Source organism: Sinocyclocheilus rhinocerous, unplaced genomic scaffold, assembly GCF_001515625.1.
Source record: "Sinocyclocheilus rhinocerous isolate Xijiao unplaced genomic scaffold, SAMN03320098_v1.1 scaffold553, whole genome shotgun sequence".
Lineage (NCBI taxonomy): Eukaryota > Metazoa > Chordata > Actinopteri > Cypriniformes > Cyprinidae > Sinocyclocheilus > Sinocyclocheilus rhinocerous.
In genome coordinates, this window is record NW_015627255.1 from 102885 (window position 1) to 129007 (window position 26123).

Consider the following 26123-nt stretch of genomic DNA (forward strand, 5'->3'; position numbering starts at 1 on the left):
AGTTTGTTTTGCGATTCGGCCCGAATCAGTTTTCTAAAGTGTTTTTGAAAAATCACATACCCTGCCTTTAATATGAACAGTCTAAGGCTTTGTCTGTGCTCTTTCCATTTAAAATTAGAGGCAACCACTGGATTTTAATCATGATCCAAACAAAGATGCAGCATACATGCAGCATGAATAGTTTTTTATCTAAATTAGACTGTATAATTTCGAAGTTTGAAGCAAAAACAGAATGATCTGACTTCAATTTTGTGAAACTATACTACATAAAACATATCTGAACAAAACAGCAGACGAGCTGAATAAGACGCAGATTTACTCTCTGACAGCAGGTGGCGCTTATGAACAGCAATAGGAACAGCAAAGAAAATATCACTAAACTTTTCTAAAGACAGTCAGTTCCCCTCAGAGATACATAACTCCTACTCTAATTGTATCTCAACCAATTTGAATCGTCACATATTTGAATCGATTTTCGACCGGCTTGCGGTTAATCGTTACATCCCTAAATATGACATGATATTATGTGAAGGCTGTATGATCTGAGAAATAGCTGATCTGAGCAACAAGCACACAAGGGTGCGCGGTATGATCAAAATCATATCATATATCAGAGTAATTTTATATCATGGTAATTGACATGTATATACTGTATCACAATATAGATATTTGTGCTAGAAAGTGAACAAAAACTGTATATTTATTTTTTTAAAACATGCATGTTTTTTGGAGAACAGGAGTTTTTGAATTGAGAGTTCAATTACTCTTCTTCCTCTATTCCTGTATCTCATACATTTAGTGCATTTTCAGTCAAAATCATATAGTCTAGTGATACTCTGCAAAAGACAACCGATTCCCAAGATTCATTCTTGTTCAATCACATAGTGGTTTTTCAAAGCTTCTCTGAGGGTCTCGGTACCATCGAGAGACTATCAAGAGCAATGACAGGTTTGCGGCACACAGACAGCGATTCAGAGCCTCTCACTGCATTCATCGCCAATAAATATTTACAATCCATTTATTTCATCACATACACACACATGACAGAGTGTAAAATGGCCAGCTCAGCGAGCTGGAAGAGGAAACATGCAGGAGACCAGAACAATACCTCTTCCCAGCTGGTGCCACCACCAGATCCATCAGTCAACGGCAAACGGATGCATATATGTGTGTGTGTGTGTGTATGAGAGCCTTAGCACCTTCACTGACAAACACATCAGTCAGACGTAAAGCACATCCTAACACAGACCATCAATCTGCCATCAAGTAGACAGTTCAAAGGCCGTATTCAGCCAGTGAGAGCGACCGCTTGCTAAACTGAAGAGAAAAGGACTGGTCAGCTGTACAAAACCTCTTCACAGAGAATTTTTTTCAATAAAATATAAACTATGGACCCTGTGGTAGAAAACCGAGCCTCTGTATTTTGTGAAATGTAACTCAATAGTGATTCAAGGTGATGGTAATTTATGGTTAATTTGTTGGCTAATTATATTTAGTGTGAAGCCACAAGTTAAATCCATCATAAAAAGAGTCTGAGGGAGGTATATATGCTGAGAAAGTGTGAGGAAAGTTCATTTCATTTTCACTCAATGCCTCTTTCCTCTCTGAGGACGATCCTTTAAGACATCCCACCATGCGGGAACAACGCTGCTCTACTGGGCATCACATGTGAGCGTACTGGCTGCTGTATCTAATCAATTCCAGAGTAATATCTTCTGTAGCGTGATTGTATAGGTGCAAATAATATCAGAATAGCCTGTGTCCATATCCAGCAGCACTGAAACCAAATGCTGAAGAGGTATGATCTTGTGTTATGAAGCTTTATGGCAGTAAAGGAGAATAAGCTAGGTGCTACAGACACACAGCCATCAAAAGTAAACAATAACCAAAAACAAGCTGGCACATGACAAGTGTAGTTATGAAAACAGGACTCAAGTAACTCTTCCTTTCTAAATGTTTTCTTAGCATGAGAATGTCTAGTTAAAATTAGTTCAAACATTTCAAGATCCCTGCATTCACTTTGCTAGCTGTTTTTAAATGCAAGAATGCAAACTGTGTGTAACTCTGCTGTTCTCTCTATCTCTGGACATCTACCAAGGACTTTGTCAAGGCAAGCCTGTTTTTTTTTTCTACGCTCTGACAAAAAATGCCCACAGCCCAATTACTGTAAACATCTTTCTCTAAGTAAATATTTTCCAGATTATCCTCTTTTAACGCCTGCTAGTACTAATGCTGCAGTTTTCATATTATCATTTCCGACTATGACAGCTGCGCAATTCATCTCTGGAAAGATATTATCATATTAAGTAACGAGATACTCTGCACTACTCAAATGCTAAAAATAATTTAAAAAAAATAAAATAAAAAACAACTGGGATTGTTCCTTGGGAAGCTGATATGTGACACAGGAAACATGTTCCATGACACAACAGCTATCCTGAGAGCTGGGGTGAAGCCTGTGGCATTGGGGGCTCTTCTGGACGATGAAATGATCGAGTGCCGAGGTGCCTGTGTATATTAGCAGCACAGTGGCTGTTGACATGACAGCAGTCTAGCCCAGACTCACTTTGGCTTCTGGGAGTTTCCAGGCCCAGAACTCCTGGACACAGTCTGGAAAAGGAAAGAAAGGAATTGGCGGAGAGAGAAAAAGTGAGAAAGAGAGGAATGGAAGCCTGCATTCCAGTGTGACGGTCCAAAAGTCTGCAAAATAGCTTTCCAAAAAAAAAAATCAGGCACAGAACCTATAAACAACATTACATTAACATTGCAAAAACATTTAATGAATACTGTTTTGCAGTAAAAATGTCAAAGAAATTATGCATAATAAAAAACAACTGATGACTCAAAGGTTGTTTATCCACTGAAAAGTGTATGTAATGTAATACTGGAAAAACATTGGGAATCTTGGAACCTTTACAGGTGGTACAACCATCATATCAACAAAGCTTTGAGCTTCTTTTTCTCTCATACATCCAGATCCCACAGCCTTCTGTCTCACATGTTGCTTGACTTTCTTTTCTTCTCCTAATTCCATATATTTCTTCTTCACAATCCCTCCTTATTGCTTCATATTTCTCCTACTCATTCTTTCTCCTAATGTCTTTCTGTGTTTCTCATCTCATCCTCTATCTTTTACTCTCCATTTCTATCTAATCCATTTTTCCCATCTTCCTCAACCCCATCCCCCTCTTTTTTTCTCATAAACTGGGGAACGGTCTGTGAATGAGCAGTAAATTGCTTGCCCTCCCAGTTCAAACCCAATTCACATGGCAGTTGAGCAGATTACTTGCCCAGCCAACAGGGCAAAGGGGCACAGGACAAGAACAAAAGCTTTGAACAATGTAGATTGGTTAATCTGTCCATCCCACATACATTAACATTCATCTCCTTAATGCATATCAATCAGATCAACCTAAGTTCAAAAGGTTCTTGTGCATAAATTTTGCTTTAAATGTGACCAAACACACAATAAGCTTTCCAGACGTTCTGGTCCAATCCTGAGCTGACCTCCAGGAACACTAGGAGTCCCTCAGCCATGTAGCTAAATTCAGAAACCAGGAAAAATCCAGGTAGGGGGCCCAGATGGCAAACCTTTCATGTCATGAAGAACAAGGCCTTCTTTTACCAGTCTGCAATTGGCCACATTGGTTACCTTAATTTGTTGCCAAGTCTAGCAATGATCCATGAGCCATGGGGATGATCACGGGGCCTCCACCTGCTATGTAAATTAAAGACCTTGATAAACGCTGCCTCTATCTGAAACCCATCATTTACCTGCTTCACTAGATAGCAAGATCTACTAGCCACCTGTACAGACGAACATCTATGCATTCAACAAAGCATGAACATCCTACTTATCACCTAAGAGACCAATTCAATGGGCTCAGTCAATACAATTGCAGACCTAAAAGACTATAATTTGAAAAATGACCACTATACCGACCATTTCCCTTACTGTGGAACTGAAGTCTTCCTTTTGGACCCAAACCAGTCTCACATCTGCACACATGAGCAACTCTAATTAAGATGCATTAGATGAAGTATAAAAGTTTGTAAGAACCTGTGAGAGAAGAACTAGGCTGTGAGAATATGAATGTCCAGCAGGTATATCTATACAAGCCAGCTGTGGTTCATTAATGTTAACTGATGAGTTTGCAACGGTTGGCTTGAAGCGTTCCGGAGATCATGCTGGGATTCTTATACAGCACTCTGAGTGTGCTACAGGAAATACAGCATTCCTATAGCACATAAACTTTGTAATAGCTACTCCCTCCTGAGACTAACACGCTAACACACACACACACACACTCACACAAGGACCTTATAAAGCAAGAAAAACATCAGCAAAAACATCAGCACATATAAACAGCTCATACATCAAGAAATGGATACCAATAGAAGTTTCCATCTCAGAGTAAAAAATACCACAGGTAATTGACAGATTAAAATTAAAATATGAAATAGAGTCATTTTGAGATAAAAAAGTCACAGTGAACATTTTACAACTACAAAGTCACAATTACGAGAATTAAAGTTATTAAGTCACAATGCAAAATAGTCTCATTTTGAGATTAAAAGTCACAATTACGAGAAACAAAACAACATTGTGAGATCAACTGAAAAGTAAAAAATAGATGCCTTGCAACAACGATAAAGTCACAATTTTACAAGTCACAACATTATGACAATTAAGTCGCAATTATGAGACACAAATAGCAACTGACAAGTCACATTGCAGAATAACAGCTTAAACTATGATAAATAGCCAATTAGAAAGAAACAAAAGATAAACTAATTGCAACTGTGAGATATGAAGTCACAATGCAAAATAAAGTCACATTTTGATAGTCACAATAAGGAGAAACAAAACATTGAGAGATATAATCTGACAATGACGACATAAAAATGTTTAAAAAAAAAGTTTAAACTGCAATACAGTCGCAAATAACTTTTTTTACTCTGAGACAGAAACAGGTTTCCATAGATGCCAGATTGTTGATCATAAACATGGAAACATACATTGTCTTTCAAGTCAGAGAGTGAATATTCTAAGTATGCTGTGTGTTTGACAATGTACGCGAGTTGTAATGGGACTATTATTAAGGAACCAATGCTAATCTCCAAACAGTGGCACAAAAGCAAAATCCCAGCTGACGCTGGCCACTCTACGAAACGAAGAGCAGCAAAGTCCTACAAAAGATCGAAAGCCAATCTTCAAAATCAATTTTCTTTCACATCAAGCTTCTTTGTTGCCTACAAATGACTTTTTCTTTTACCGTAAAGCTGCAGTAATAACATGCAACATCCCTTTATTATCCTTCTGCAAGTGCGGCTCACTGGCGTCAGCATTAAAAAAAGCAACAAGCCGCTTTAAGGTCGCCCCTCTAGCGGAAAAATGGGAGATGCAACATTGGGTTAGCGCCATGCTGCAGCTGATGCAACTTTAATCCGCTGCACTGCATTGATGAGGAAGAGGGACAACGGTCTGCAGAAAGGTCACATTATAGCAGCTGTGTGAAATGGAGTCGCCCACTTCAAAACTGTCTCTCATTTTGTCTCGCTCTCCCCCATCACCTCCTCTCTCTCTCACCTTTCGGTCTTGTGCTCTCTCTCCCTAAATCCCCAATCACACCTCACAAGTTACCATCATCGAAAAGGTCAACAGGAGCAAGAACACATCCACGCCGACTTCCAATGAGATGCTTCCTCAAGGAGGCGATGGTGGAGGTCAAGCCAAATCAAAGAGGGCACCCCTAATCTATTCCAGCACCAGAGTAAAATAAATTACATTAATTATGCATTATGCTTGCTGTTTATGCGTGGGACCCTGATTATAATAGCTTCAAGAGTGTTAGCATACACCGTACATTTATTTGCATGCCACTAAATGACCCCAGATTGTCCCAGAGGTCGGATATAGAAACCTGGAATGTAGTTAATACATTGTGAAGTTGATTAATCTGCCTGATCCATCAATTATGAAATTGAGTTCCGGCATTCCAAAGCATCCCGAGCACTGTTGCTTTAATTTAAGGAATGCAACATACTGTGCAGTGTTAAACTTCACATGGATTAACGGGATTTAAACTAAAGATTACAGTCTCTTCATGCTGCAGTGCGGTTTAGGTACATCAAATAAGAGGTGCACGCTTGCACTTCAGTGCCACACACTCACTTAAGCATGCTCATTAGCATTAAGAGTTCCCATCTGCATACAATATGATATTTCACGTACACACTCATACGGACACACACAGCTGAGAGGATGTGACTGAGGTGCGCATCCAGACAGAGAGGTTCATTAAAACACAGGCGGATGCGGAGAGGTTCATAAGGACAGGAGCAGTGTTGTTATTATTAACTATTTCAATTAGCGAATTTTAATAGCTTTAGTTTTAAAGCTGAAACGAAATATAAACACTAGATGATTTTAGAAATGGTGCTTTGGAAACCAACTGAAATAAGATAAAGTTTTTAAAATTAAAATTACGAAAACTAAAACTAAAACTGAAATAAAAATAAGTTAAAGATAAATGGAAACATTAAAAAACTAATAAAAATGACAAAAGCACATAACAGAATTACTAAAACTTATTAAAATAAATCTAAAATAAATTATAATTCAAAATATTAATAAATACTATTACAGTATACGAATAGTACTAAAAATAACACTGGACAGGACAAATAACAACTCACTAATTCTTCTCAACAGAGAAGAAGAGTTAAGATAGGAAAGAGGTTTATTCAAGCTTATCAAACATTGCGAAAAGGATGGTGGTCTCAGAATATACAAACTGATGGTCTTCTGCCTGTAGTCCACATACAGCATCTTCTGTAATCTTCTCCTCATCTTTATCTTCATGCTCTACCTCAAAATTTCCATTTCTCTCCCTTTGTGCTTACTATTATCTTTTCCCAAGCCTCTTGTGGTGTCTTTCCTCTTCTTCTCACTGTGTCTTTCACTGCAACCCTGCTCTTGTGTTGCCATTATGTCTTTTACTTTTCAACTTTCATAGGATTTTCTGGTCTCTAGAGGCCGTTACACTGGACTCTTCCAGTTCTAGTCTCATTTGTGTCTCTTTTTCTTCCATCCCCCTCTCTCCTGGCTCCTGCTCTTCATCTGACCCTTTCACTTCATCACTCATCACTGCCAAGCTACTCTGCAATTCAGAGGGCGATCAATCTGTAGATTGCCTGGGTCTAGCTGAGCTGGACTGGACTGATCTGGGCTCATCTGAGTTGATTTGGATTGGCCTTAGGCTTGCTGCGATAGACGGTGTTTTCGGTTATACCGGTGTTAAGCCGCAACACCAGTTACGTCATTTGCCAATGGTGATACCGGTATTACCGGTGTTGTCACTCGTCGATTAACTGGTGGGAAAATATCCTCACCGTCACAACCCTAATTGGCCTTAGCTAAAACTGGACTTTACTGGGCTCAGCTGAAATAAACTGGACCTGTTTAGCTAAAATGCACTGGACTGGGTTGGGTTTAGCTGAGTAAACTGGACCGGTCTCAGATTATCTGGACTGAAAACGGCACACTACACTATACACTATAGTTGAGCAAAACTAGAGTGGACTGGGTCGGTCTTAGTTGAGATCAACTGGAGTAGTCTAAACTAATCTGGACTGAACTAAACATGCTAAACGCGGCCTGACTGGGTTGGTCTTAGTTGAGATCAACTGGACTGGCCTTAGCTACTCTTCACTGAACCTGGCATGATAAACTTGACATGACTGGGTTTAGCTAAACTGGACTGATCTAGGCTCCGTTTAACTGAGTACAACTGTATTGGTCTTAGCTAACCTGCACTGAACTGGGCATGCTAAACTGGACTGGACTAGGCTGGATTTAGCTAAGTACAACTGGATTGGTTTTAGCTAATCTGGATTGAATTGGGCAAGGTAAACTAGATTTAACTAGGTTTAGCTAAACTGGACTGGACTAGGCTGGGTTTAGCCTTGTACAGCTGGAATATCCTTAGCCAGTCTGGACTAAACTGGGCAAACTAAACTGGACTGGACTAGACTGGGTTTAGCTGAGTACCGCTGGATTGGCTTTAGCTAATCTGGTCTGGGTTTATCCCAGTTTAATTGACTGGGTTTAGCTAAACTGGACTGGACTGAGCTGGATTTAGCTGAGATAAACTGGACTGGGCATGCTAAATTGGACTAGAATGGAAATAGCTAGACTGGACTGGGCTAGGCTGAGTTCATGAGGACTGGCCTTAGCTGAATTGGTCTATTCTAAACAGATGTCTCTGTCAGGTTCACTTGTACGTACAGTTCCCTCCCCCATCCCATCATGCACATACAGTCTAATCTCAGACAGCCCGGTGTGATTGATGTCACTCCATTAATATGACCATGGCGCACATCAGCCAGCAGATTTACGACGGTGGCGATGGGACGATTTGGCACAGGCAGTGGCAAAAACACACACATGCACACAACTACACTCGCTCGTTATTCTATCTCCCTTTCACTCTCACAGCTGCACTATAATAAGGATCCACATCAGGATCCAGTGCCCATCGAGCTACAAAACAAATATGTGCAACACTCTCTCTATGTCTACCAACACAATCCCTCAACACAAAACATGAACACGAGGCATGCAAATTTTACACATACACACCCAACATAATCTCCATCCACAGACGTGCACACACACATATTTTCCTCTCTCTTCCCCCTTCTAATGCTGACGAAAGAGATTTACAGGGCAGTGGAACAAAAGAGCGGGTTACACTGAGTTCAAATCATCACATGGTGAAAAAGTCCTGCATTTCATTAGCAACTCAGCACAGCCAAGCCACGTTGACAAACACATACGACTTAAACAGCAGCATAAACAGAACTCTAGAGAGGGCCGCACATTCATTAAAGTCAGTTCTGCCAGTCTGACACACAGAAAACAAGATGCTACACTTTAAACACCCTGGGGTCAAGGGGAGGGGGTGTGGTGACTTGTTTAGAGGAGACGTGTTTACGTGACTCTTTTAGGTCCTGTGAGGACCGGCATGTGTCCTCCCAAACAGCTGAGAGCGGTCATCTGCAGGACAGTCAACGCCAGGGTGAGTAAAACGACACCGGCTTTTGAAATCATAAGGGGCCTACTTGGATTTCACACTGAGTATGTCCCCCACTGCTGCAAATATAACAGCAAAAGAGCTCTGCAAAACAGAAGCAAGCATGTACACACACACAGACTGTTAAAAGCAAGGAAACTAAAATTTAAAAAAGCCATATGAATCTTCAGAGTGACAAAAGATGAAGGACATAGAAAAACAGATGAATAAGAAAAAAGGGTGAAAAGCATTTGGCAAAGATAAAAGAGGCTGGAAGTATGTGAAGCTATATTCAGACAAAGAATACCAGTCAGAGAGTATCTTTTTGGAGTGATCTGTTTGTTTGTCAGTCTGCAGACTTGCACACTATCGCTGCACACAAAACCACAAATTCTATACACTGCATTATTTTCCTACACTATATCAGACAGACACATGCTTTACTCCATCATGTGAATATACAGTTTTTGTGCTCATAAACATATGAAGCACAAAAGATACTGAATAGAGAATGATACTGAATAGAGAATGATCAGAAATGAATAGAGAATGACTTTCAATGATATTCAAAGAAATTTCTATTATATTCCTGAATCGTAAATTAAATTGAACTGAGCTGAGGTTTCAAATCCAATGAAAAAATGCAATTCAAATTTAAATGTAGCCTATAGCCTTTATAGACAGAGAAAATGACAGAATGACAACAATGTCAGATAAATAGAACGAACAACAAATGAATGATACAATAAGAAAGAACGACAGAAAAACTGAAGAAAAACAACAGAATGATAGATAGATAGAACAACAGAAAGACAGAACGACAAAGAATGATAGAACGACCGAACATTAGGATGATAGAAAGACAGAATGACAGAACAAACAATAGAACGACAATAGATAGAATGATAGAATGAAAAACAATAGACAGACAGACAGACAGACAGACAGACAGACAGATAGATAGATAGATAGATAGATAGATAGATAGATAGATGGATAGACTTTTGTTCAGTGCTTACAGAAACACGCACATTAACGCCAGCATCTGTGACCAATAAAGTTCAGCTGAAGAATGTGAGCGCTGTCCAAGGTAATTAAATTTTCATGCTTTACATACAACTCTCCATACTACAGACAACATCCTGCTGAAAACACACACACACACAGCCTATAACACAACACAATTTTCCCTTCATTTGTATTCTTATGCAAAAAAATGTGTGCAATGTACCAAGACATAAACGAGAATGAAGAATATTCACACATATACACATATACTGCATACTAATGTGAATGGTATTTAAATCAGATGAATATGAAGAGCTGTTTGTCAAAAGACTCCTGAGGTGACATAAACGTTAATATTTACATTCATATTCATCATATGTTCACCTGCAGCTGCTTCTAGCATTCCTATTTTTCTCTTGAGCTGACAAGCAATAAACTAATGAGCGTGTCAGCTGTTCTCTGGATTAAGATGCATCCAGTGTAAGAGTGTGTGTATTTGAGCAAAAAATGGCCGTCCTTAATCACTAAAAATGGATAAAGATGCCTGCCGGGAGTGGCAAAGCAGGGGCCGCTGATGTGTGACTGCGTGAAGGAAAGAATGTCTATGAGATGAGACACTTACTATGCAAGGACAAGCATGAACAGTGTGATTTCAGAGAGGAATTCATAGACGTATTCACAAGTGCATGTCGCAATTCATCTTTGGAGTCGTGCTTGTTCATGCATGGCATATGTAGCATTATACGCTGTTTACTATGAGTTACTATGAGCCAATGAAACTCATATGTGGAAGGCTGGTGGCCTCTAGTTGCCAGGGCAACGCATACAAATAGCAAAAGGTCTTTATTGGGTGATTGAAATGCGACAACTCACCTAAGCCACCATTATTAATATGTATGTGGAGTATCATCTATGACAAGCACCAAATGTCAGGCGTCTGAGAGTGATCTAGCAAGTTCGTTCCCTGCTGGCTTCGCATTTAACCTCTTGCGGTGAAACTCCGAGGGACGGTGGGGGGGAATAAGTGCACGCTCTCTGGGAGCTGTCCAGGGGATGAGATAAAGATCTGAAGCCGAGGCAAATGACATTAACAGCCAAACATTAATACCCATCAATATGTATGAAGCAGAGCATGTGTAGAACTCAAACTTATGTATCAAAGGAAGTATGCATGCATCCATACACGCTTGCAGAATTCAAGTGAAAATGTATGGAGATATGCAAGTCTGGACATATGTTGGTAAAGCATCAGTGGGCAGTGTCTTCATATTGTTTACCAAAACTAAAACTGAAACTATTACAAATCATATTTGTGAAATGAAATAAAGCAGAAATAAAATAAAATATAAATATTAGATGACAAAATTGAACTTAAACTTTTGAATTCAGAAAATAATTCAATACTAAAATTACTAAACCTTACACTGGAATAAAAATAAAGCTATATAGAAATATATATTTAAAAAAATAATGACAAAATCACATAAAAGAATGACTAAAACTTTAAAAAGTTCATTCAAAATATTAATAAAAACTACAGTAGTATATAATTAATACTAAAATAACACTGTTTCTACATTGATTTTCTGACTGAAAAATATGACAGCATGACTAATATGGCTAGGGAAAAAAAATCAAGTAATATTTTACCTGTGTTCGAAGTCCAAATGTATGTGATAAGATTAAAATGTTGTATACTGCTAAATAATAGCAGGCAAACAATCACATTTTTCTTGAGTTTATAACTGAGGTTTGAGCCAAAATGTATTATTTTTATTAATTTTGCATAATGTTATAAGAAATGTTTTAAAAGAAATACTTACACTATCCACAGATGAGTTTTTGGTGATTATAATATTTGTTAAATATCAAATGAACTGCATAGTTGGAGAAAATATTAAGATTTTCGTAATATACCAAGTTAGGAGGTTCCCATATGAAATTTATTTTCTGTGCAAGCAGAATGGATACTATTAACTGAAATATGCCCAAACTGATCTGAATCGAAAGGAGAATCAAATTTAAAACAAATCAGAAAGTTTGGATTAAAGAGGTCATATGATGCGATTTCAATTTTTCCTTTCTCTTTGGAGTGTTACAAGCTCTTGGTGCATAAAGAAGATCTGTAAAGTTGCAAAGACTAAAGTCTCAAATCCAAAGAGATATTCTTTATAAAAGTTAAGAGTCAGCCACACCTACCTAAACCGGCTCGTTCTAACTGAGCGGCAACCTCCTGCTCTCTCTCATGAAGCCAACAAGGAAGTGACTTAAACTGTAATTCATCAACTGGCCGCTAGAGGCTGGCTGCAAAAGGGAGTCAATCCCATGGTGTTCGGCCAATCACAATGCACTGGATCAGCTGGCTAATCAGAGCAGACTGCGCTTGTCAAAGGAGGGGGCTTTGTAGAAAACTAAGCGTTTGAGAGAGGCGGGGCATAGAGGACCTACAATAATGTACAGTATTTGAAAAATAATGTGTTTTTTGAACATTAAAGCATGTCAACATATTCTGTTACACCAAATACACAAAATAATGATCTTTAAAATAGCATCATATGACCCCTTTAAAACCAAGACCTAATAAATAAACCAATGTGGGTTGCAATCCTGACACTCCTGCAGGTTTCCTACTGATGCAAACAAGCTGCAAACACTACATTAAAGTGCTTTAGCCATTACACTTGTTTATTTTTCACTTCTTGGTGACATCTGTTGGTCTCAGGTAAACGGAATCACACCGGTTGTGTGGAAATGAGGCACAAGACAAGCAAACCATACTCTCATCTTTGTGGTAGAACAGCTGCTGCGATCAAGCTCGATCACCCCGGGCAAAAACAGCAATCTGGCTTCTGTTTGTTGAAAATGGCGTGGGACATGGGTACTCATGCGATACTGAATCTGAACATACACCATTCTTTGTCAATGGAACTGAGCATTATCTTAAAGAGTTAAACTGAACAAGGCACAGACCACCGAGGTGGCCTTCCGATACCATTTCCTCACATGGATGCAAAGAGCAGAAATGATTTTATTATTTATTCATAACATCATCAATATGCCAGTTCTCCTAAAAACAGCAGTGGGAAAATATATAGGTAAGCTGCCAAGACATGCAAATTAACCTCATTCCTCCCACAGGAATCCGCAATGATGTTTTGCAGAGCTGCGCATCCTCCACAGCCCTGTATTAGCAATCCACTGACTTCTTCTACTTAACTTCAGCCAGCGAGGGCAAACATTAAATCGTGTTGCAGTATGTCGAAATTAGATGCCAAAAGCAGTAGGGAGGCGGAACACAGGTCTCACAGGTTGAGACTCGATGAAGAGCTCTTAGCTGGGAATCTTTTGGAAGAAACAGGTCCATGGTGCAAGAACAGATTTTTCTTCAGGATCAACCATGTTTACTTGTGAATATGCACATTGCACAGTATTAGTCATATTTATCAATTCTTGATTACCGTACCACGTTAACACAGGTAACAAATAAAACAGAATTTGTGACAGAAACTGTCCCAATTTGCACATCCATCGAAAAAAAAAATCCATTGCTATAGATATTTATGAAATGCTGCAAGAGAATATTACTTTCAAGGGGACTTTTGCGCTATGAGGCCATTGCACACAGACATATAAAACATGACCAAATCTTAGAAAATGTCAAATTTGGTTAATTGATCTACAAAAATTAATAATAATAATAATTAATTTAAAGCAGTAACAAGCTGAAAGGCCACAGGTAAAAGGTCATAAGGTTCTTCACATAATGGGTTAATCATAAAGCAATGTAACACTTTTTACAAAAAAAAAAAAAAAAAACTAGTTATAAAAAAAAATGCTTTTGATTTTTCGTTTTTTTTTTTTTTTGTGGAAACCAATAAAAAATACCTTAAGCCAACAGAAACGTGAAATGTTTAGTATGGTAACCTGTCATGAGGAAATTCTGCATCTTATTTGGGCGCTTATTTTTTGTACTTCAGCTCTCAACCTCTTGAGCTGCCTATATATAACGCATTTTTTGGGCATCATTGGCACGCGCACCATTTCGGGCATCCTTGGAACGCGCCAAGACGCCCAAAAACGCTGTCTAGGTAGACAGGTCACTAGGTTTTGACACACAGCTCGTGTATTGTCTTGAGGGAACTACAAAAATTCAGTTACACTACCGTCCCGAACACCTGCTTTATACTAAATGACCACAGTGTGCATCACCACAGCAATACCGAGAGCAAACAGCCTATTCTTTCAGACCAACATCTGGGCGTCCAGCACAACGCATGTAGGTTACTATCAAGCAGTTCCGTAACTTTTAAACGTCGCGATGAATCATTTCAGAGATTAAATTTAAGTACTTACCGGTACAGACATCTTGAGTTCCTTCTTTCAATCCACTACAAAGCTGATGCTGATATTAACCGACCAGTTTCTTCCCCTCTAACGGGCTTTCAGCAGAAAACATCAATTTGTATTGTTAGGCTTCTCTCAGAGTCCTTCTATTCCATGTTGTCTGTAGTAAGGGTGCAATCCGGGTCTCGATGGGGTGAGAAGTTTGATGTGAATGTTTCAGATGTGTCTCCGCTCCACCTCGCACGGGCAGCGCTGCGCAGTTTCAGTCCTCCTCTCCAGAGGCAGAGAGCTGCAGTTGGGCTACTAATAATATGGCTGTGTTTGAATTAAAACGCTTCTGTTCTTCACTCGTTTTTTTTTCTTCCCCCGTACAGTAAGGAATGACCTGGCTTCTGTTTGTCTGTACTGCGGTGGCGTACACTGACACTTCACAGCACAGCGAACCAGCACGCTGCTCGCTCGCTCTCTCCCTGTGATGGAATCGTCAAGTTCTGTTTAAAGGGATAGTCTCCTGTTACCTCTGTGTGGATGAACACGGCATGGTTTATATTATGGTTAACGGTGTTCACATTCGATGCGTTTATGCCAGTCTCGTGCTACTGTTCTATTTAATGTTTTTATACTGTCTTTATACTGTTTTATTTTTCCCTCTCACTGGGAAAAGAATATTTGTGCCTTACAAAAATATTTCGTGGAAGTATAGTAGAGAATACTTGGCATACATGGCAACCATAATTCAGTTAAAGACAAAAATCTGTTCACATTCAAACCCAAACTAGTATATGTACAGTGCGCATGATGTAAATTTCACAATCAGTATGGGCTTTGAATTATTTATTTTTTTGCACTAAACAGGCCTGTGCCCTTGTTTCACAGTTGAAAATAGATATAGGAGACGGAACAACAAGGATAAACAACTGTAGATGCAACAACAATAGACGCCCACATTGACGAGCAATTATGTTCTGCTGAGAAATAGTGAAAACTTTATAGTGTGCATGTGTCGAATGAAAGACTATGCATTTGGCTATATGCATGTTTGTGTCATGCAAGTACATTTTTGGCTTTAGTAATTAATTAATTGAGCATACCAGGCAGAGGAAATGATAATTAGAATTTTGATGCAAACTTGGATCGAAATTTGTCTATTGACAAATTCAACGAATGATGCTTTGTCACTCAAATCGCTGTCAATGTGAAGAGCCCTTTATTGTTGCTATAATAAAAAAATGTGGTAACTTTGTATCAAATGGAAAATGTCAGAAATATTCTAAAAAGCCCTATTCACACCATCAACGACAAAGAAACCTGTGATTCGTTGATATGTCATTACATCTTAGACAAAATCAGTCATCCTGCTCCAACACAGTAGCTGGCAGGTTTACGTGGGCTTTACTGTCTTTAAGTCACTCCATATTTGCATAAATATTTTCTCAGATTTGTCAGTTCACTGGACATGCCCACATATAGTCACCAACAGTCACTCAAGTTGTGGAAGTCTCCAGCTCTTAATGAAAATGAATAAGTTCAGGCCACATTGTTGTTCAAGTCACTGACTGTGTGAACGAGGCTTTACACTAAAGATTTATTATTCATTGCTTTAAAATACACTAGGCTATTACATTCACTGAACACTTTCATTATTTAAAAATCTACAATATGGAAACACCCAAAAAGGTGTTGTGGCTGCATATCCAGTTTTCAATTATGTTAAAGGTGCATTTAACAAACCCCTTAAGATGCTCCTTTTAGCAATCAAATAACATCTTGACGGATTTCAATTCAATGAGCAAAACACAAGAAGAAACTATAACATAAACTATATTTTCACTCCGCATCATAGCAATGGATGATGTAGACTGTTTGGTTTAAAAATAACTAATGCTTAATTCTCTTTTAAACTTAATTACTGATTTCTAGTTTTTATGGCATCCTGCATTTGCTGAACATACACTGTAAAATAAATTCTGCAAAATTTACGGTAAAAAACCGGCAGCTGTGGTTGCCGGAATTTTACCGGAAACGACCATATCTGCAGAGAAACAATCTCCTTGATAACAAAAATATATAGTATATATTTAGTATAAAAAGTAGTAATTACCCATTAACATGATGAAACTGTGGCTGCAAACATTCTAGCATTTGACTTTGAAAGAAAAACCTTTAATAACACAAATTGGCCAAAAGATGCTGACACCAACAAAAATGTTTGGCCTTTCAAATTAGCTGATGCTGGACGATATTCTGGGGTTGGGGTTACTAACAAAGATTAAGCACATCTTTAAAAAAGGTTTAAATTTAACACAAAAAATCTGCGATAATACAGCCAGCCTCTCATCTATGATGAAATTCCCTTTAAGGAAAAAACTGTGCGTTATTTGTCAGACAGCAGATAGAAATGTGTGTTGTGGAGGACAATTAGTTTACAAGCAGTATCATTCCCAACGCTCTCACTGACAGCTATGCCATGAGCACTGTGAATGGCTTTTAATTATCCAGGGCAGCTGCGTGAAAGAAGTCAAAGGTCCTCTTCTTATCTTCAAATGTCTGTTAAATTGGTGTCATGGCACTCCCTCCCTTCATCTGCCAACATTGGCTAATGTTGAAAGGGATAAAATACAGGAAAGAAGACCTTCAGAAGGAAATCTGTTTGGTGGGCTGCCAAACAAGTCCACTGTTACAAGGCTGAATTTACTGCAAAGATGGAAAAAAAAAAAAAAACTCTCTTGTGGTCTGCAATTGGATATTAGCCACTGAGCCGGCCCGTACGGAATCGGTGTGGGCAGAACAGATTTGGAACACCCCTCATTAATCAAGTTCTATACTGTACATCTGACACCTCCACATGTTTATTAAATATTTTAGGTAATTTAATCATGATTTCATGTACCACTGCGGTAGTCTCAGCTCTTTTTAACACATTCTACCCATATTTAATTCCATTCTGCAAGATTCGACTGATTTTTCTGCAAAATCACTCCAGAAAGTGATTCCAAAAAGACAAGAATGTTTATAAAGGTACAAGTGTTTTCGCAAATGTGCCATAAAAAGTGCAGCACATTGTACTAACCTTAAAAGCAACCCATATAGTTCAACAGGCAATGCACTATAAAAATTTAGAAGGAAATCATTTTATTGTGGCTTACACATAGGAGTAGTAAACAACCAGCAGTCCTTTAAAGCTCCTCTTAACTCTGGCGACCTGGAGGTAAGAGGCATTTGGAACATTTTAGTCAGCTGTTATTTTAGGTTCTCATCACAGTGATTGTTTATAATTGTGCTCTCAACAGCGCTGTCTATTTTTAAGGTTTCTGCCCCTGTTTGAATTCATGCACTTGGTGACAGACAGATACACATGCCTGGAGGTGAAGTTTGTGCTATATATACGCTACAGGAATTCCGAGTAGACACCTAAGGCCCTGTTGCTCCAGAGATGTCTTTTTATATAGGACACTGCTAAGGGTCTACACCTCTATCACAGTGTTGGATCAGTGGATGCATTGGATCAGATCTATTTTGGCCTGCTTGTCTGACTCTATACATAACGCATTCTAAGTAATATTAATAACCGACAGTTTGTTACTACTGTGAAATCACTCAAGAAATGTACCCAAGATGTGAAATAAGATAGGAGGAAATAGAGGGGGGAAATGCAAGTATAGAATGGCAGGAAAGGAAAAAAGTCTTGTGAAGTGGAAGTCAAAGTTAATGATAATGGCAGAGTTCAGGAAAATCAGACTCGTGTCATCAACACATCTAAGCGTAATGCAAGATGAAAGCGATAGAAAAATTGAAAAAGTGACAGAAGGAAAGGGATGAAGGCATTATTTAGGAGCCAACAGCAGTGTTCAGACCCAAGAGAGAAAGTAAAATCAGGAGAGGACAGGTGCATTTGAATAAAGATGAGGGCGACAGGCTCCTCTCCACTCCTGAATACCACACACTTACCATCGACTTTGAGTGGACGGGGGAGGACATGAATAAAAATGAGTGTGGCTACCTCACTGTACTCCCACTATGCCTTCACATGGAAAAGGTGAAATGCATTACGTGCATGTTTAAAGGATTAGTTCACTCAAAAATGTAAATTCAGTCATCATACTCACCCTCACGCTGGTCTAAACCAGGGACTTTTTTAAGCTTCAAAAAGGACACAAAAGCATAGTAAAAATATAAAATCTGCATTTATACAACTCATATGCTTATATTACAAGTCTTCTTAAGTGTGAAGAACAGACTAAATATTAATTCATCATTCATTGATTATTCAGTGAGCTGTTAACTATTGCAAAAGGACCCTTTTCACATTTCTGGGCTTCTCAGAAGCAGAAGTCGTCATATTTGGGTAAACTTCTATAGTGGTGAACGGAAACTATACAACAAATATATTTTTTGTCTTCATTTGCACCAAAAGCAAAATAAAATAAAAATGTGTGTGGGTGTGAAGTCAAATTTTCCATTATATTAGAAACAATCACACAGTAGCGATAAGTAGTTTTATGTAATTTAATGCCAAGGTACAGGTCCCAGTTCTTGACGGCTATAGAAGGGTGGGCTGGCAGATATCCTGGGTGGGCATTTTTTAGTCATCATATCATCATATATTCTAGAAGATATTTATACTGAAGATATTGCTATATTAACTACCGGTATATTATATGTACACTGAAAAAAGCTTTAATGGGCAGCCTAGAATATCATGCACTTTCACAGCAAAATAAACATTTTATTTTTTTATTGAATATAAAAAAAAAAAAGCCCTCTTTGTTCTCTTTCTCTGGATCATTGTGTCCACATTGGTGATTCTTTTCAACTAACTTTTTTATTTATACCAAACAAGGCCGTAATCAAGTCTAGAACATTGGGGGGACCAATTATTTTGAGGAAAATATAAAGACCAGACATCTATGGTAATGGTACTTATTTAAAGAAACTAAATAAATAAAGGATTTAAATGGATCTAGGGGACTAAATTAAAATAAGAAAACAGAACAGTAAAAGAACAAGAATAAGATTTTTTGTAAAGTAGGCTAATCAATCTGAACTGCAAATAATATTTTTATTTTAAAATATGCACCCATTCAATTTCAGTTGTATTGTTGAAAACGCAAAACAGAAAAATGCTATTGTCATAATCAATTATGAATTAGGCTACATGAATCACGTAAATGACAGACCTACTTTCTATTCAAAACTGCGGAATTTGACATAAAAAGTTGAATAGTTTGCATCACTGGTCGTTTACGTCATAGAAGTGGAACGCTACGTTTCTCAGTCGAGCCGACTGTTGCTATAGTCACGAACGCAACTTTCATCACACAAGCTCTTTACTTTAAGTTTCCATTTTTCCATTCAGCATTAACAGCAAGCCAAAAGGCGTAAACTTTCAACTGAACTGTATAGCCTACATGCATTTTAGACATTTATATTATAGTCTTGCCCCGTCCATGCAATGAATGCACGTTACTGAATGAGCGGGTTTTTTATAACATTAAAATTGCTCAGGTTATTTCAATGGTAGGCTATGATACATATTCATGTAGCCTATTAAACTCCCCGTAACTCGCAAACTCCCCGTTTTCGCTCGTTGTCATGCCTCTGCTTTTTTGCTACAGACTGAAGCCGCGTGAATTCAGCGTGCCTTGCATTCAGCTAATAAAAGAAAAATGCTGTAATTTTCTGGTGTTATTTTATTATTGTTGGGGCAGTCTCCAGCTATATCTTACACTTCTCAAAATACAGTCCACTTCAGATTGGTTTTAATCACTGCATACAAAAAAGTAATGCAATCTTTATCTAATTCTGATTGGGTGGGCAAGACTGTCATTTGGGTGGGCTCAGCCCACCTCTGCCCATGTCTGGAGCCGGCCCCGCCAAGGTAAGAAAGCAAAGTATAGCATTATAAATGTAAATCAAATGTTTAACAATGAAAATATAAAAAACGTTGCTAGATTCGAGTTAAACATGGAACAACAGAACTAATCTAATTTGTGAAGAAATCTTTCAGGTTTTGTGAGCTCACTGGTTCACAATTTCATTGGATAGATCTGACTGAAAAGAGCTCGTTCATGAATCTGAATACTCTCATGAAGCACAAGGAGAACTCAAGTGAATATCAGGGTGTTTTCTTTTTAGTAAACTTATGTTGCCGTTTTGTCATTTTGGAAATTCTGCAGCTCACATCCTCATTCATTATACTGAAAAGAGTGGCAACGATGTACTTCACAAATGTACCTTTCTGGTTTCACAAGACAGAAAGTTAAACAAGTTTGAAAAGGCAGGAGTAAATAATGACAATTTTCATTTTGGGTGAACCGTTTCTTTAAGAGTACAGCTATGCATGGAGAATCTGCAAATGACATGTACTCTGTGATATGATTGTTTCTGTATGCTCATGTAGGCACATTTATTTATTTCTGCCTAGAATGTACCAGTTTATTGGTGTGAAACACAAAAAGCCCACAGTGCTCACTGCTCAGCTTCGAGAACATTGATTAAGTGAGGGAATTATGCCAGTATCATTCAAATTCCCACCTGCAGAGTCTGATGTTTGCACAGGACAACATCAGAGCAGAGAACAGCTACTGATCTCCATTTGGGAAATAAGCAATGCAGCAGTGAGGCAGGGGACTGCTGTGGGGGTCAGCCATTACAGAAATCTGGAGAGATGCGTGGAGCATGCCGAACATCCTTCTAAATGGTAGTCGAGCAGCAGGAAATGGCAGTAAACAAACTTTGTGCCCACACAGGCCTACGCACAGGGAGAGGGAAGACTGAATTATGTAAACAAGACCATTATCTTCAAGTGAAAGGATGAACAAGTTACCGCCCATGCTATCAAAAGACCCAACATGGTTTTTCAGGAAAAATAACAAATTAAGAATTGACGCATCAAAAACACAGTACTGCAATTTAGTCTGAAATATACATAATATATGTGATCTTGCCTTTTTTGCGATTTACTGTTTTCTACATAAAATCATCCTTCATAAATATGTAGAACATTCTGTGAAAATATTACCTTTATATCTTTAATATTGACTGAGCAAGGCCATGTCAAAGATTGAAATCATAGTGAAATTAATGGTTGAAATCAAACTTTGATGCTTGTTATCTCATAATTAGATTTTGAGACTTTAGCCTGGATTTCACAGACAGGGTCACATATTTACACAGCCGTTATAATAACCGTGTACATCATTAATGGCACTACTGATATTGCTCATAATTTACACTATCATTCAAAAGTTTGGGGTCGATACAATTTTGTGTTTGTTTTTAAAAGAAGTCTCTTATGCTTACCAAGGTTGCATATATTTGATCAAAAATGCACTAAAAACTAATATTGTGAAATAGTATTACTATTTAAAATAACCATTTTCTATTTTAATGTAATTTATTCCTGTGATGGCAAAGCTGAATTTTCAGCAGCTATAACTCCAGTTTTTAGTACCACTCGATCCTTCAGAAATCATTCTAATATGGTGATTTGGTGCTCAAGAAACATTTCTTAGTACTGGTATTATTAATGTCAAAAATATTTGTACTAAATATTTTTGTCGAAACCATTATACATTTTTTTCCATACTTTGATGAATAGAAAGATACAAAAAACAGTATTTATTTGAAATAGAATTCTTTTGTCAGATTATAAATGTTTTTAATGCAGCTTTTGATCAATTTAATGCATCCTTGCTGAATAAAAGTATTAATTTCTTTCAAACAAAAAAAAAGAGAGATGCATCAATGCATGTAACTTGTCCCATTTGTGGTACGGTCTCAAATCATGCAAGAGAGGTGTGCTATTACTTTTCTATGCTATATGACTTACCATTTTAGCTAGAGGATGATAAAATGAGTGAAAAAATCGAATAGACATTGAATGAAAAAAAAAGACACCAAGCCATATCAGAGATGAGAATATCATAAAGATTAAGGCATGCGCTTTTGGGGTTGAGCAATCACCCATAACACCATCGCAACAGCTTAGCAATGCACTAAATCCCCCTCAAAACACCTTTTATACGGTCAAGCAGCACTCACATTTTTTTAAATGATAAAATTCTGCAACTACAGGACTTTCATTGTCAGAAAAAGATCTCACAGATTATTATAGTTTTGAAAAGGGGAAGGATTCATGCACGACTCACTACAGTGATTCAGAGATACGTGACTTGAACCCTGCTGATCCCTTTTCTACATGATATTTAAAAATAAAAAAAAAACAGACAGTGGTGGGGGTGGAGCTTCAAGTGTATATGAAGACAAGCGGGGCATAAGCTAGCAAAGAGGGATGGGGAAGAGGAAAGCCGTATGAGGTGGAGCCATTAATTAGTAGGTCAAAGTAATTAACAGCAAGACACAGTTCATTTAAAAAGAAAGTGTCCACACCCAATAACATGATTTATTTCTGTCAAACCGTGAAACACGATTAAAATTATGGTGGGGTAATTACCATACAACCACTCTTAACAAAATAAATTCACAAGACAGTAATAAGTACACGTGGAAAAAACAAAAGCAACTGTGCTCTTCCATTATACCATCAAATAAAAGAAAACCACCACTATAGGGTGCAATATTGGCCGTTTACATTTATGAAAAACCTCACTGTCAGAACAAAGATGTGAATTATGCTAAATAATTCAGTTTAAGATGAAATCCCTTATCTGTGCATCTTAACAAGGTTTTTTTCCCATTAATGGCACTATTATTGAATGGTTAGGTGTGCCTGATGTACCTCAGTTAATTATAAAATGAGGTTTTTGAGGAATTGCTAGAGAAGAAATCCTAGAGAAGAAAAACATCTTGAGAGTGTATGGAGGGTGTGTGTGAACATGGGACAGTCTGTTTTGATCAGTGAATATGTCTGCTCTCTTGTCACCGTTTCATGTTGCTCAGACGCACACTCTTCTCCAACTCAAACTGAAGGCAGTCCAGTTTTGGGGAGCTACAGGCCAGGGATCTGAAAAAAAATTCCACCTATGTGACAAGGAAAACCGAGAGTGTATGGAGGGTGTGTGTGAATATGGGACAGTCTGTGTTTTGATCAGTGAATATGTCTGCTCTCTTGTCACCGTTTCATGTTGCTCAGACGCACACTCTTCTCCAACTCAAACTGCCGCTGGTCCACTCGCTCTAGGAAGTTCTTTCGCTCCACGTACCTACAGACACAGAGAGCAGAGACAGTGAGGACACTGAGATAATGGTGGAGGAAATAAAGCACATGTAAACAAGCCCTTGGCAAGAATGACAGTGACACAAACACTAGGTCTTGCTCTGTTCCTTGTGTCAATGACTACATACACTGAATATCATCTTTTTGCAACCGTTGTACACTGCATCTCTAGTGATGCTTTTCTAAAGCATTCTTTCAGTGCTTTTGTTGCCGTTTCCCATTGTGTCTTGGAACGAAACAGGCCGTGAGTGGGGACAGTGGGGTGTTGGTAAATGTCAGCACTTAGGTGGTAAAGTGATTTTTACACACATATTTGTTTCTTTTTTTAGGCATGCTGATTTCACAATGCTATTACCAGTCACAAGTGGTTCGCATTTGTGAAGGACCACAGAATTCCACATTTTGGATGTCATTCTTTTCTGACATACCCAGTTCAGCTTTTGAAACATTTACTCGCCCTCATGTCGCTCCAAACCGGCATGACTTTAGTTCTTCTGCAGAAACCAAGACGATATTTTTTTAAATAATTCTGGTTTTGTCCATATAATGAAAGTCAATGGGGTCTAATTTCATTTTATAGATAAAAAAAACAAACACTGAGACGTTTTATTTTTAAATATATTCTTTTGAGTTTCACAGAGGAAAGAAAGTCACACAGGTTAGATATTTATATTGCATAAACGGCAAGCTCAAATGATCTAAGGCCAGAATTTGTCTCAGACAACACAATAGTGGCTTTAGTGAACCTGTATCCATTAGATGTCGGAGGTTATAGGTGCATGTATTCAGCCTCCCTGTTTATTGTCATTACAAGACTCGCTGGTGCTCAGAGTAAGAGCAGATCCTGAGGACAACCCTTTCAGGCTGACATCATCTGGTTTTCCTCATGATAGTCTGGGTTCAGGTTCAGGGAGCTGGCTGATGATGAGCAGAGAGGGGCATCTCCTACACAAAGCTTTATGTGAGGTCTAAATGAATTGTTCTGTAGAGCACTGTGCACACTAGGAAATCCCTTGTGTGAGACATGTGAGGCTACAAAGCAGAGACCGAACATTTTATTAGATATCACATCAGGCCCCTGCCAATGATGAAAAGAAGACAGAGAGCAAAAACTGATTGCCTGTGTCTTGTTTGAAGTCCTAATGGGATCTCTGTGAAAAACACACAAATACCCACATACTTACAAACACAATCTGGCTTGAGCAACACACTAGGCTTAAATGGGTCATATCATGTTTTTTTTACAGTTGGCATGAAATAACATTTCTCTCATTTTTAAATGCTCTTTTTGTGGATGATTCTATGCATGTGTTTTATTATTTATTTATTTATTTTCATTTTACCTTTTGTCAGTTATTAGTTTTATTTAGATATTTCTATTCAGCTGTAATTTATTTTTATTTCGTTTTAGTAAAGTTCACATAAATCCAAACATTGTAGCTTTACAGTTCATTCATCTGCCACCACATATTGAGTGCAATGCCAAAATCTTAAAGCCGAAAAAACAACCGATGGATTGAAGACCCCTCCCTACATATTTTCTTTTTCGATATCCCCTATTTTTTTGCATCAAAACGGTCATAAATTAGTTTATGACCATTTTTCCCTTGTCTTTGACCTTTACAATTGCACTACAATTTGCTGCACTTATACATGGGCTAAAGGTTTGATGTTGGGTCCAACATAGCTTGTGTGCTGCCCCTTATTTTAATGCCAGATTTTTGAAAAGAAATGCATTGTGCAATTATTCCGCGGCAGGTTCTCATAATCAAATATGACACTCAACCATGTCAAAGTGAAATTATCAGGGACTCATCGGGAGAATCTGCCGAGCAGTAGGTGCTACACACAGTCAGGAACAGCACATGCATTTCCACATTTTACTCTTATCGTTTGTCCTTTTCAGGAATAACAGTATTATGTTTCGAAACACAGAATAGGCATCTTTGAAGAGGTAATTTTGTTGGAAGGGAGGACGCTTTGCATTCTAAAAAATCCAATATACAATGATTCAATACTGCACTAAATTCTTTTTTAATTAAGGAACAGCTGATTTTTCATGATATGAACCATTTAAAAGCTATTTTAGTTTTTTGTTTACCTAGTTAACTAGGTACTTTTGGGTACTTAGTTAAACTCTGTAAAGACACTGAAACGTTGAATCAAACATTGTGCTTCCTGCCTGCTGTGTTTGAAGAGCACAATCTGTCACAGGTCTGCTCTGTTCCCCCTAAATCCCAGCAGAGGGTCACTCTCCCCAGTGTCTCAATCCCTTGATGCTCTGGAAGCTCTGATGGCCAACCAACCCTTTGCCTCCAGAGACTTGAGGCCCAGGGTGTACCAACTGCGTTAGCTCTGACAGATCTGGGTGTATTTGTCGTCCTACATTTTCTGAAAAATTATAAGATCTTCAACCATCAGTCTCACACGGAAAACAGCCCTTACAGTCCTGTGGGAATACAGTTTGGCCTAGCGGCCTGTGCACTATGCTATTCTCTGGTCTGTGCGTCCTCCAC

General features: G+C 38.2%; 2 protein-coding genes across 7 annotated transcripts in view; both read right to left on the reverse strand.

Moving 5' to 3' along the window:
* The window catches only part of LOC107726155 (BCAR1 scaffold protein, Cas family member), a 99990-nt gene extending 85117 nt beyond the window's left edge, over positions 1–14873 (reverse strand). Inside the window, exon 1 of the mRNA XM_016535668.1 lies at positions 14439–14873. Coding sequence (XP_016391154.1) covers positions 14439–14450 — 12 coding nt within the window. The 5' untranslated portion in view covers positions 14451–14873. The remainder of the gene's footprint in view (positions 1–14438) is intronic.
* Positions 14874–23125: 8252 nt separating this feature from the next.
* The window catches only part of LOC107726169 (craniofacial development protein 1-like), a 34408-nt gene continuing 31410 nt past the window's right edge, over positions 23126–26123 (reverse strand). For 5 of the 6 annotated variants that reach the window (XM_016535703.1, XM_016535718.1, XM_016535691.1 and 2 more), the window contains one exon: positions 23362–23593. In XM_016535703.1, the coding sequence (XP_016391189.1) occupies positions 23503–23593 (91 nt within the window). In that variant the 3' untranslated portion in view covers positions 23362–23502. The other variant, XM_016535696.1, reaches the window with a different exon arrangement.